General features: G+C 50.0%; 1 protein-coding gene across 3 annotated transcripts in view; it reads right to left on the reverse strand.

Moving 5' to 3' along the window:
• The window catches only part of TSC22D4 (TSC22 domain family member 4), a 101,154-nt gene that overhangs the window by 60,140 nt on the left and 26,850 nt on the right, over positions 1–14,164 (reverse strand). For 2 of the 3 annotated variants that reach the window (XM_029580487.1, XM_029580490.1), the window contains exon 2: positions 7,432–8,791. In XM_029580487.1, coding sequence (XP_029436347.1) covers positions 7,432–8,791 — 1,360 coding nt within the window. Of the gene's footprint in view, positions 1–7,431; positions 8,792–10,339; positions 11,025–14,164 lie in introns of those variants that run through there. The other variant, XM_029580489.1, reaches the window with a different exon arrangement.

The raw sequence follows: 14,164 nt of genomic DNA on the forward strand, positions 1-14,164 counted from the left end.
TGTGCAAAATGCGAAGAGGTTTGTTTTGCACAAGAGGCGGAGAGAAGAGTTTGTTGGGTGGAACAGAAGAGGCAGGAAGAAACAAGACAGAGAGAGAGAGAGAGAGAGAGAGGGATGAAAAGAGCCATGGATACACTGAGGGGGAAATAAAAGGGGTTTGAAGGTGGAGGGGAATTTAACCTGGGTCAGTTTGCAGCAGAAGAGAAGGGGGATCGATGGCTGCTAAGGAAGGCACCAAGCTGTCCAATCATGGAGAAATTTATTACAGGTACCACCTATAAAACAATTTCATTGGTGTGAGACAAAAGAGCAAACATTTTCAGCTGCAGGACCAGCACCGTGGAACCCGTACCCAATGACTTTCAGTCTGAGGGCTGGATAAAATAATTCAGGCAAAAAGGTCAAAAGCTATTTATTCAGCAGGCAGTCTGGTATTATGGCAATATCTCAGCATAAGTAAAGACACATTTGATTAAGGCAGGTTATTTTATTATTTTAATTATTATTTTCCTTAATATTTACATTTCCTTGATTTCATTCTTTAATTGGTTTGAGAGTTGTGGTTATAAGTTGTTGTTTGTTGTTTTACTTTGATAATGTTACTTATGTATGCTTAATTGTACCTCGCCTAAGAATATTGATAGGCGGGTAATACATTTATAAATAGTAAGAACTAGATTGAAGGGTGGAGTCATGCTTGTAATTTTATGTTACATCTTAAACCACTCAGCAGGAGACTCTCTTTATGAGTGGTCTATAAATGACTGTAAATAATAAATGTAGCCTGACCAATGCACTACTGCAGAGAGGAGGAGAAAAAGGCTTAGAGAAGAGCAAGGTGGGCATCGGATGTTAGGAAGGAATCTGCTTAGGTTATACAGTCGATAGCCTAGGGAGGAACCGAGTCTGGAGGAGAGAAGCACACGTGTACCATGCATGGACATAAACCCCGGAGCAGGGAGTGTGCACACCTCCAGGAGGTTACAGAGGAGGAAGGCGTGAGTTTCGGCCCTGGAGCAGCGAAGGTGTGAGAGGGCCAAGATCCCGAAAGTGGATGGAGGTTAGCTGGGAGCCCAGAAAGGAGGCCTTGAAGTAGTCGCCAACCATTCCGGGTGAGGGACTGGATGAGGAGTCTCTAACCAGACCACTGGAGAGACAAGAAGGGGGAGAGCCAAACCAGAAACACTAACGAGCCAATGCAATAAGATGCGCGTTAAAATGGGCGCTCATATTGAGCACCCGTTTTCCTAATGCTTGCCCAGTCACATCTCCTGGGCACCCGATGCAATATTTAAATAAACTGCCACGGTAAAAAGGACGCGCTAGGGAAGACTTGGGCGTCCCTAGCGCTCAAATGCATCGGGTGCCCGTGATTGCAACGGGTGCTCAATATGAGCGTCCGTTTTATCCCGCTTCAGGTCGCAGAATGCAATGGGTTGATGATTACAAAAATTTTGAATGCCCAATATACATGTACGATAGCAAGGGGCGAAATCGGCCTGGAGCGTGTCTATTGTGCGTGTCTATTGTGCGTCCAGAATTTTTTTTTTCATCAAGCCATTGCGTTATACCATTATTCTTAAACACCACAAGCAGTAGATGTAAGTATCGCAATGATACTAAGTAGGAGGAACCACAGAGGACAGCATTTTTAAAATTTCTCCTGAGCCCTTGACTCGCGGATTGCCTTAACACCACCTCCGGGGCTGGAGTTAAAATCTGCCATGTAAAAAAGTGTGTATTGGGCGCCCAGCGATTTTCTGCATTGGAGTTAATAGCTAATAGCCTAATCTACATGTGATGAGCACTATCGGCTACGCATTTGTTTGGGCACGTGTTTTGGACATGCTAATCACTTTATTGCATCAGGTGCTAGTCTAGCGCATCCAAAACTCACGTCCAGCCGCGCCTAAATCTGTGCACTAGGCTGGGCGCACTTTATTGCATCGGCCTGTAAGAGAGGGGAGCTGATCAAGGTGAGCAAACAACGGCTGTGACAGGCTGAGAATGGAAGGATGTGAGGAGAGGAGAGCTGAAAGGAACCAGTGAAATGGGATCTCAGCGGTGAGGGGGGGGGGGGGGGGCGACTAGGAGCTAAGCTGGAACAGTTCTGCATCTTTTCATCGAAACATGGAAGATCAAGAGCCAGCTAGAAGCAGGCCTGGATTTAGGCAGAGGCAACAGAGGCAACTGCCTAGGGTGCCAAAAACTCTAACCATTAGAGCCATGCACCGCTGTGGCACTCTGGTCAAACAACCCCTCCCCCACTTTGCAATCTCCGATGGTGAAACCCCCACTGTTCTAACTTCTGGGGGGGGGGGGGAGGGGGAACCCTGCCTTCACGCCTACGGGTGCCAAAATCTTAAACCCGGCCTTGGGTGGAAGTGAGGTAGGGCAAGAACTGCCCCCGAGCTCTGCAGTGGAGGCCCCTGAAAAGCTTGGAAGGAATGAAACAGTCGTGCGTAATAACGAAAGGATCTGAGGAAGGCTTCTTGGGAATCAGATTAACGGAGGCCTCTGAGTGGAAGATTCCAGAGAGAGGGACAAGTTAAAAATAGGGAGGAGAGAAGGAAGGAGTAAGCCTAGGAGGAGGAAGAGGGTCATTGGGAAAAGAATTAAGTTTTAGAGGCTAGAAGTAGGTTTGTGAACTCCACCATTCACGAAGTGAGAAAGGGAGGATACTGATGTTCCAAAGATCACTAAGTCTGGGGCAGAAGCTGTAGAAGGGTCAGGGGGATAAGAAAAAAACTGGAGAATGAATCTGATGAACTCATTCCAGGCTGAGGAAAAGGCAGGGCTCCTTTAATACAGCACACACCAATTCCAGGCCGAAGAGACAGCGGTTCTCCATTAAAGGCACAGACAGGTCAATTTCATGTGACTCTTTAACAGGAAAAGGAAGAGCGAGAACTACAAGGCCTCGGGGAGGTCCCGAAGGCTGAAGTCCCTTCTGCAAGGCAGCTCAATTTCTTCCTTCCTGTTGGCTAATTGCTGGCAGCTGAGGTTTATGTGACAACCTCACCTCGAGGCCTTTCAGCCCTTGGCGTTCAGCCCTCCCCTCCCGAGCTGAATTTCCAGATGTGCCAAGTGATCCAGCTCCGAGGGAGATTGTCAGCCAACTCTGTATTTCTGACAACCACATCCTAGGGCATACTGGTATCTGCAGTGCCGATTTCAAATGGAAGAAGCAGGGACTACAACTACCAGAATTCAGTGGGATGTAAGCTAAAAAAAAAACCCCCACAACCACCCAGGACTGGCTCCCTTGGTTTTTTCTGTTTCGATTTCTTGCCTTTCTAAATCTGAGCTCAAGGCCAGAGGGCTCACGATCGAAGCCACAACATGGGAGCAAACCTTTAGTAAGCCAGGACCTGAGGCTGTGGAGGGTGAAGTGGAGCTCCCAAGGTCATAAGGAGCCTTGGCTGTTGAAGCAGGATTTGGAGCCTGGCTGCCCTGCTTCTCAAGCCACAGCTTTAACCATGAGGCTGCTCCTTCTCTTCTGCCGAATCTTTTCAGCTCCCTCTCTGCCGAGGCTTCAAGTCTGCCTGGTCCCTGTGTCCAGGGCCCGCTCACTGCTGTGGTGACATCCACCCTCGTGCTGCATTACCCCATTCTCTCCCATCCATCCCACTCCAGGTCGTCAGGGTGAGGCTGAGCCAGGCCTGGTTTTGCCCTGAGCCCCATCTTATGCAGGGTGCTATAATTATGAAACACCCCCCCTCCCCCAGAGAAAAGCAGGAACTATGAATCGTAGCATGCAACTGCCTGGAGGTCCGTGCACGGTGCATGCTTCAGAGAAGGGGGGACCCGATATCAACTGGGGTTTAGGATTCATACTGGTCAGTCCCACCTTGCTCTCTCCCTGCCCTAACCTCCCTTGCTATCGAGTCACGCTCCCAGAGGCTAGTTAAATATTTATTCTGAAAGCCAGTGGCAGCAGGTCCTGCTGAGGTTTCCATGGAGGTGCTCTATCTGCCGCTGGAGATTAAGAGCCTCTCCCACCCCCAATAACACCACTTTTGTGTTAGCAGCTCTCGGTGATTCCTCTGCTGGGAGTGGCAGAGGAGAGAGAGGAAAGGGAATTTATACAACTAGAACTACCTCCCAGTCCTGTGCATACAAGTGCAGGAGGCGATACCTTCCCCTCTATCTGCTGCACATTTGTAGGAGCTCCTGCAGGTTCTCATAGCGCAGGAGACAATGTCTTTCACTTTTCCCAGCCCTCAGAAGAAATCCCTGTGTTTTGCAGGCATCCAAATGAGCTGCATCTAAGCATCCATTGAATAGGCACTGTGACATCCCGCAGAATCTCCCAGAAATCTGCATGAGCTACAGCAAAGGACACTGCCTCCTGTGAGATTGTGCAGGGACTCCCAGAAAGCTGCACAGATACAGTGGGGGACGCTGTCTGTTGTGCTGTGAGATCCTGCAGGGACTCCCAGAAAGCTGCAAATAAGGGGACTGTTCTTGCAGGAGCAAGCCGTGAGGGCTGAGAGGAGAGGTTCTTGTAATGAGAATGTCCATAGTGCACATTAGTGGGCAGACTTGTAACATTTTACACAATCGCCCATAGGCATGATATTTCTCATCTGAGTGATGCAGCTCTTGACAATGTCCCCATGCTGCTGCCTCCCAGCCCTTGTTAATATGACGCCAGCAGTTTTTGCGAGATCGCCCTGCTCTGGCCTCAAGCAAGCACCCAGAAAGCAGCCAGTAAGACAATGTTCTGTGCCCATCAGGAATCTAGCAGCAGGCTTGTGAAAAATGAAAACCAGACAAATATATTCATCAGACTGGCATCCCATTCTTGTCTCCTATTTTTAACTCCGGTCATACTGCACTACAACGAAGTGTGCGTACGTAACCGAAGCTCTCTCCTGCTTATGGAGACAAAAGAGATGGCCAAGTTTTGATGCAGGGTTGGGGACTGGGAAGAGATTTTTTTTTTCTTTTTGTCACTGTGGTGTGGAACTACCAGCAAATGCATGGTGTGTGGTTTATTCACCTTCTGGATTACTGTGTAGAGAAATTGGGCAGGTGATCAGAAAAAGGCTAGCCTGGATGGACCTCTGGGCTTCTTGCAAGCAACGGCCTACCTCCTCACTCCTGCTCAGCTCACAGTGACAACCCTGCTCCTCGTTATAAGGCAGTCACCCCCTCACATCTCTCAACTCCCCCATCTCTCAATGACACCCCGCAATATCCTTCTGTAACAACACACTTTTTCACTTTAAGATTCATTGCTTGAGTGGTTTATGCGGCTCCCTCTCACAATTCTGTGAACCCCTGCCTCAAGTGCTATTTTAGCAAGGAAGATGCTATCTATGCCAAACACAAGCTACATTTAATTGGTTAATGTGGCCTACGATATCAACCCAGCGACAACACACACACACACACACACACGACACACTGCATGTAAGCCAGCCAGAGCCCTCAGTGCGCAACACGATTCACAACCCTTGTTCAACCATGGAAAAAAGAATTGTAAACACCAGGCTTGTGCACTTCCATGTCCTGGCTTGGTATTTCATGGGATGCAACTTTCTTACGGGCTTTTAAACAGTCTCTGTGGTGCATAACCTGACACAACTTTATTCGGTTTCCACAGCTACAAAGGGCTTCTGGGTAGCTCCAAATAGTCCATCTCCGTGTACTTTATTTAGGTCAGCATTCATGAGTTTAAACTCTCTCTTCCACTAACCTTCCTCCTCATTTATGTACATTTATATTTTTTTTGTTTGGGGGGGGGGGGGGGAAGAGAAGGGAGGAAGTCCACCAATGACCAGGCCAGAAAGTTTTTCAGCAACATTGGGTTTCGACCCAAAAGAAACGGTTACGAAAGAATTTGAGCATTTCCAGCTTAAGGAGCCACACAGGAATCCCGTGCTGAGTGCCAAATTACCTGTGCCTGGCCCAGAAACTGGAAAAAACAGCAGCAAGAGCCAATGACTGCGGCCCGAGCACAGATCCCAGTGGAAAAAAACAATCCAGCTGGGGGGGGAGACGAGATGGGGGGATGGAGGAGAGCGGGGCAAATGGAAGGGATAATAAAAACAGAGGGTAGTGGTAAAGATGCAGAGAGAACAAGCAGGAAAAGGGGGCGAAAAAAACCAATCCACCATGACTCCTGCAGAGGAGAGGGTTACAGTAAGATTCTCTTCAAGTCATACCGGGGCATTGAGGTGGCCACAGATGGGTTACATTCAGGTTCTGGAGGTATCTCCCTGCCCCAAAGGGCTTACACTCTAAATTTGTATGTATCTGAGCGGGTGAAGGAGCGGCAGTGGAAGAAAATGGATTTGAACCCGGGCTTCCCTGCTCTCACCACTAGTTAAGGGCTGCCATATAAGAAGGAAGTTTTCCTGCCAGCGTAGACAGCTCTGTGGATGTGCTGGCTGCGTAGTGTCTGTAGCGCTTGGCATTGTGCCAGCAGCTGGCTGTATCTCTCGCCTGTGGCGAGGAGGCAAAAAGAGGAAGCCACAGCATCCCCTTTTGATGCTGCAATGCAAGAACGAGGTGGGGAGAGGCAGAGCGAGCGGAGAGCACGGTGTGGTGTGTTTGCAAGAACGCAGAGGACTTGGAGATCTGAGAAAGATTCCGGGGAGAAATGAGCATCCCACCCGTCACCGCCCTTTCATTTCTGTAAGAGGTCCCCCACTGAATGTTAATGGAGTCGAGACTGGACAAGAGAAATCTGAAAATATTAGTTACTTATCCCCTGTAAAAAGAACATCTTTTCATAGTCCCAGGCATGCCCCTTTCTTTGGACATAATTCCTTTTATATGAACACTGTTGCACGCTCTTTCCCATGGAAGAGAGCCCCATTATAAAAGCATTCCCTTTCTATGGAAGTTTCTTACCAGTCCAGGATGCCCCCGTAAGGGCTGCATCCTATGGAAACAGAATAAAGGGAGCTATGCTCACTCTGTTTCCTCCTGTCACCCTTCCTGGCTACATGATTTCATGGTGGTGACTGGCTTTTCAGCACTAGCAAGGACCCTTAGGATGCCCTGTCTGGGTATGATAGACCATCTGACACCGGGTCACTCTGGACCACCTTGCTCAATGACTTCTCCTCCCTGTGTTATGAGGACTCAGGGCTGCACCTCCCCCACCCTCCACAGCAAGGAAACCTCTCATCTACCCCTAGTCCCTGTCCCCTTGGCCATACTTTTAGAAGGCCACCTATACATGCAGAGAAAAACATTTCAGCTCCAGGGTCCTTCAGCGTGAGACGCCTCTCTAACCGCCCCATTTTCTTTGTTAGCTCCTAGGGGAAGGGACCTGTTAACCGTGTGATGTATCTGGTCCAGGTGTGGGTTGACAGGACAGCATTATGCCTTGTTAGCATGGTTTCTAGGACCAGCTTTCCACCTTCTAGCTCTACATCACTTCCCAATGACAGAGTTATTGCCTTAAGGCCTTACCTTCCGCCTCTCATCCACCTGCCTCTCCATCAGCTGCACTATGTTCTTTGGCATCAGGTGAGTAGATCCCGGCTCATCCACCACCACAGTTGGCACAGACTGTGACCTCTGAGAGCCACGATTGGTGGATCCGCACATCAGCTGACCCCTGTACAGCTGCTCTTTAGCCCCTGACACGCCCAAGGTCCCAGAGTCACTGATAGAGATACCAGGGATCTCTTTGCCCAAGCTGGACAGAAGGGGTCCTTTTGCTCCATCACTCAGTTGTGGACCTAGAGACAAAGGGTGTGGCAAGAGGTGGTGGAAATCCTCTGTCGCTGGAGATATCCCGCTGAGGGGGCTCCTCAGTGAGGCTACCTCCTGGCACCGTTCCATGCTGATCTGCGGTAGCCCACTAAAGGACCTTGCTTGGTGGTGTCGGTGGTGATGGTTGGATACACTCAGGTTGGCATTCTGAAGTACGAGATGGGCCGTCCCTTGAGAGTGGACGAAAGTTGGGCCGTGGCCCTTGCCCTGCGGCTGAGGGCAAAACTGAGTGACAGGCTTATGGCAGAGGCTGGCCACCTCCAGTTGGGAGTCCAAGGAATGAGCATGGCGCATACTGTCCAGGATCTTGCTGATGGTGTGGCTGTCCACATCCCGGTCATAGAAATCCACACAAGTCCACCGGCCCCTCTTGTAAGGTTCTCCCGAGCCCTGGTCTAGTTTCACCACCCTGAACCGGGAACTGCAGGAAGCCACAGGGCCCTGGTGACTCACAGGGGAACCTGGGGTCGAAGACATGGGTCCATTCTTAGGGACTGCCCCATTAGAGGTATTGCATTTAGCTTCAGTGGGCAATGATGTGTTCCCACTGACCAGAACCAGTTGACTGCTGAGCTTGTCAGCTACACTGGAACTAGGAGCTGGGCTTCCACTGGGTGCTTGCGTGGCCTGCGGATGAGCTGCAGCAGGTGGGTGGACTGTGGTTATTTCCAAGCTGGATTGAAAAGGGGAAGAGACTGGAGCAGACCCAGATTCTGTCTGAGTGCCTAACAGCCCTGAAGGCGCCACAAGTTTATGATTCCCCATCAGTGAGCCCGGTCTGGCTTCATCAGCAATGTGGACCTCACCATCATCTCCACTTGCCAATGGGTGTGCATTGGTGGAGAGTGGCGGGGAGCTCTGGGGGGACTTGCCAGGGTAAGCTTGGCCTCCATTGGTCAGGTGCGGTAACTTGGGGCTGGAGGGGCTGCCTCCGTCACTGCTGAGGGTCTCTTTTCTGCCCTCGCTTCCTCCTTGGCTGTAGTCGGAGGTCACACTGGTGATCTGGAACCCGCTCTTCTTCTTCCCACTGCTCATATTTAACTTTTCCCTAAAACTTGAAAAGAAGAGAGAAAATAAGTAAATACACCTGAGCAGACCTTCATTTGTAATTACATGCTCACTGGATGATTGCTTTCAGGCCTAAGGGATTGCATTAAGGTTCAGGAAACACTTCTTGAGTTTAGTCATGTATGCTGTACTGAAGATCTGTTGCTTCAAATGATAGGACCCCATCTGCCTCCCCCCCCCCCCAAAACCCCTGACAGGGCAGTTGCTGGTAATTAATGCCCTGTCTGGGTTCCCTCATAGAAAGCCAAAATTATTCCAGAACACAATCCTAGACATCACTTCCCAACTCACAACACAAACAAATTCTGACACTCCCTTCCCACCCTCCCCATCAAACACATCCCCTGATACCTCAATACCCCATCCTACCCTTCCAATGCACACCATTTTACATCACTTGCTATACCTGAAAATACACACTCGGACACCCCTTCCCAAATAACCCCAATAACCATGCACCCCGACACCCCCTTCTCAATTCCCCAACACACTTTCCTAACCTCCCTACATGTGCTCGCTCCCTGGCATCCTGACACCCCTGAAACACCTCCTCCAATACCCTTTTCCCCATCTCTTAAACACACCCTGACACCTTTCCACATAGATGTCAACACCCCCCTCACACCCACGAACATCAACACCCCTTCCTACATCCCCAAATTCACACACACCTCCACACTGACATCCAGGCTTACCCTATCCAAACACAAACACCCGTTACACCCCTCCCAACACCTAACACTTCTTACAACTATGCCCCAACACCCCTTCCTCCAGCCCCAAACATGCACCCCCTCATCCCTTTTTCACCCTGAAAACACATACCCCAAGACCGCCCTTCTCACCCCCCCCCCCCAAAGCACACACAAATGCCAACACTCCCATATCCCTTTCCATCCCTGTAACACTCGCACACCATCTCTTTCCATCTACCTAAACACAACTACACTGTGACACCCCTTCCCATTCCTCCCACGCACACTGAAACCACCTTCTTACACACCCTCCCAGCCCCCTAATCACCCCTTTTCCCCCAAGATCCTGACCCTCCCATGCCTCTCACAAAGTATTTATATGTTGAAATGATAGGTTTTGTACTTGAACTGTGCTGCAGATTCACCTTTAATACCATCTCTCCTGCACGGACCAAAATAATTAAAGAGCACACATTCTTTAGAAGTTCCTTTAAAATATACTTATCCTGCATCACCAACAAGTTTCAACACACACAGACATCAGCACATAGATAGAGCACAGAAAGAAAGGGGGATGGGGAAGGAGAGAGAGAGTCAGAGACATACACACACAGACCTAAGCAGAGAGAGAGAGAGAGAGCGAGCAAGAGACACACAATACCTAGGCGAAAAGAAAGACAGGCACAAACTGAAAGGTGGAAAGGAGACCCAGGGAAGCAAAGGCCCAAAGAGACAGAGAGAGAACGAGAGAGAGACACACACACAAACATAGACCCGAGGAGGGAGGGAGGGAGGCACAGAAAAACACAGAAGATCATGTTAAGAGAATGCAATATTACCATGGCAGGTCCTTCACAGTATTCTCAGCCTTTTCTTGTCTTTTAACACTTCTTCCGTAGAAATAAATTTAAAAAAACCCCCAAAACCCGAAATATTGGTTTCTCCAGGCAGAGGAAAGTGTACTAAAGTTGATTATTTCTCCCTGTTTTCCATCAGCTCCACCAACTTTTAAAAGAAAGTTAATCAACACTACATCTTTCTTACAAATGAAACAGAAAAAAACCAAAGGAAAATATGCCTTGAAGCAAAAAATTGTTCTTTCAACGTCCCCTTTTCCTCGGTTGGGCCGGCGTTCTCCGCAGTTGGGAGATGAGGCAGGGTCCCGATGCGGAGCAGAAGTTCCCGGGAAAGTCAGCAGGCTCGTCGGGGGGGGGCGCTTCGGGCCGGGCAGGAGGAGGTTAAGGCGATCACTGGGAGGGAGGGGTGGGGGGTAGCTCAGAACTCGAGATCCATCCTCCCACCCGCCCCCTCCTTCTGAAAACGAGCCCCGAAAAGTTGCTTTTCTGACGGGGACGCGGGAGAGGAGCGGACTTCGGCAGCTGTCAGGCTGCAGGGGCCAGGTCCCAAGTGCGCACCTCCCTCCCTCGCTGGAAGGGGAAGGGGCACGGGCACCCGAAGCCGGACCCTATGGGCTCGTTGCTTCTTCTTCCTCCCCCTTTTTTTTCTAGCTGCTGCCTCCTTCTCTCTCCCAGGCTGTTGACAGGGCTGACAGCAGGAAGTTCTGCCTCTTGCCCTCCCACCGCTGCCCTCTAACTTCCCCTCCCTCTCTGCTCACGGGGGCACGGTGCCATGAAATCACGTTTTATTTTGCTTTCTTGCTCGCTCGCTCTTTTCGGGATCTTAACCCTGCCGAGCGGCTTTTGCCGCAGTTTATTTCCTGTATTTATGCTCTGCCTCAGGGCTGCTTTCTCCGCTCCATTTAGCCCCCCTGCAAAAGAGCAGGCTGGCATTTAAACCCTTTCTGACACTTAACCCTTCAGGTACCTCATACCAGCCTTCCCCGGGTTTCAGGTGTACCCAGGAACCTGATGGCACTTAGCCCATTCCGCTGCAGTGGAATGTATGGCACTTAACCCCTTAACTGCCAGGATTCCCAAGGGCTTCCTGGATTATACAACTTCTAGTGCAGTCCCTTCTCAGGTTGTCATGATGCCTCTCCCAGGCATAGGCAACATAGGCAACTGCCTAAAGCACCAAATTTTGAAGGCCCCCAACTATCCAGGCCAAAGAGAAGCCAGCTTTTGCTTGCCATAGTGCCATGTGCCAGCAAAACTTCAAAGGGGCATTCATCACCATGGCACTGCCTATGGGTGCCACAATCTTAAATCCGGCCCTGGCGTGTCCCCCACCCCTTTTGTCTGATAACAGCTATCGAGGTCTGGACATTTGTCCCCACTGAAGCAAGAGTTCAAAGGTCCAAGATAAGTTTTTTTTTTTTCTTCTGCTTTCAGGATCCCTTCTGTTACCAGGTAACCTGGGAGATGGCAGCCATGCCAGCCACACCAGACAGTGCACCACCACCAACAGAGACTTTCTCATCAAGAGGCATGATAACACATGATAGGGGATATCTACTGCTGCTTTGGAGGCGTAGCCTAGTGGTTAGCCAGTAGGCTGAGAAATAGGAAAGCCTGGATTCAAATTCTGCTTCTCCTACTGGTGCTCCTTATGACCTTGGACAAATCATTTCACGTTCTATTGCCTTGGGTATAAGCTTAGACTGTAAGCCTTCTGGAGACAGGGAAACCTACTGTGCCTGAATGTAGCTCATGTTGAGCTACCCATAAGAATGGCATGAGCTAAATGTTCTCTCTTTCTTCTTACTCCAAGATCTGGGACTGCCCTCAGTTGTTTTTGTCTCATATTTCTGCACCCAGGGGCATCTGAAACATCCTTCTCCTCCCCTAACCCTCCTCCACTGAGACCTCTTTCCCTATTCTCACTGCTCAGCCAATTGGAATTCATGTTCCATAATGCAGAGGAAGAGGCCTTGGCTACAAGTGAAAAATGTTGTGATTTCGCTCGTGAGTGGGCCCCACAAGTGGCTCACTCTCCTCCTGGTGCGGCCTTGTACCCGCACCTCTGTCTCCTGCAACAACTCCTGATGCCGGCTGGATGTCGCCTTGCCTCTCTGCATGGCTGGAGATCTGCCGCTGCCTGTTCCATGCAGAGCTGAGACACCACCATCCCCGCCGCATCTTCCTGCAGCCTGGATCCCCTCAGATGCTGCTGTCTACTTCCTGTGTGGTCTCTCTCCTGCCGGCATTCTCCTAGACATGCACACACGCCACAGCCTTGCATTTGGGGGGCCCACAGCGGGAAATGCTGCAGTGCCTCCCAATGATTTCATCTCCTGCCAGCCCTAAAAAAGGGCTCTTCAGTCTTTGCTCCTGGCCTTTGCAAAGGTTTGCTAGCACTTTCAAGGTCTTCGTTATTCCTCGTTCCTTGTTAGATGTTCCTAGTCTCTCATCAGTTCCTGGTTCCTGTCTTCAGCTTCTTTGTTCCTGAATCCAACTCCTCATTCCTGCATTCCACATCTTGTTCCTGATCCAAGTCTTCGACCCGTCCAGTCTTCAGAGTCTTTGTTTGCTGGTTCAAGTCTTCGGAAGTCCATCCCTGGTTCCTGAGTACCAAGTTCCTGCCTGAGTCCTGTTCTGGTCTTCAGAGTTCTTGTTCTAGCTTCCACCTTGTTCCTGAGTCCAGTGCCTGCACCGCTGTTGTCATGGTCCACAACCAGCCCATGGGTTGTGGAGGGTGTGCAGCAGTGTTGGATCTTCTCATGTTCCAAGTCCTGATGCCAAGTTCTTGTTAAGTTCCAAGTCCAGAGTCTGCACCACCTTCGGCATGGTCCATGGCCAGCCTACGTGTTCTGCAGGGCGTGCTGAGTTGCAAGGCTCCCCCAGAGCTTCTTCATGGTTCCAAGTCTTCGGTGCCTTCATCTAGTTCTAAGTCTTCAGAGCCTTTGTCTTGTCCAAGTCCTCAGAGCCTTTGACTAGTTCCAAGTCTTCAGTGCCTTCATCTACTTCAAAGTCTCAAGTGCCTTTGTCTAGTTCCATCTTCAGAGCCTTCGTCTAATTCTAAGTCTTCAGTGCCTTTGTCATGTTCTCATTGCCAGAGTCATCTTCAGTCCTCACCTTCATCTGTCCTGACGCTCAAGCCATTCCCAAGTGGCAAGTCTGAAAGGGCTTTCAGAGTGGCTGGAGGGATGCCCGAGAGACCAGCATTGCGTTGCTGGGTTTCCCTTCCTGATGCACGCTGTACATCCAAGGGTTCCTGTTCCAAGACAAGAGCATTCCCGGTCCAGTCAGCCCATGCCTGGATGCATTCGCCTGCCAGTGGCGTGGACCGTGGCCAGCCCCAGGGTTGTGCAGGTCTCACCACAGCACAGGGGCTCACTCTCTCGAGTGTCCATCCACACTTGCAACAAAAAAAACCTGATATGTCTTCATGGCCATCTTTAAAGTGGAACCTCAAAAATTAGTAATAGTTTTTCTCTGCTAATTCTGAGAAAGGTGTCTGAGAGAATCCATTTGATGATGGGGACAGAGGATAGGAGAGCTCTGATTCTTTATAAACCTGCCCTAGCATTATGTTCATCTGATGCAGCCCTTTTAACACTTCCTTCTCTGTGTGTGATTTAGACCCTCCATGATATGCAAGCGAGTCTTTTCCTGTTTGTTCCAGTATTATGGACTTGTACTTTGGAGTAATATTTTTCTTGCTCAGGTACGGCTTTTGGGTAGGGCGAGCAGGGTGGTCACCCTGGGCACCATATGACAGGGGGTGCCACTAGCCTTGGGTCATAACCAACACTGTTCCCTGTG

Source organism: Rhinatrema bivittatum, chromosome 16 (genome assembly GCF_901001135.1).
Source record: "Rhinatrema bivittatum chromosome 16, aRhiBiv1.1, whole genome shotgun sequence".
Taxonomy (NCBI): domain Eukaryota; kingdom Metazoa; phylum Chordata; class Amphibia; order Gymnophiona; family Rhinatrematidae; genus Rhinatrema; species Rhinatrema bivittatum.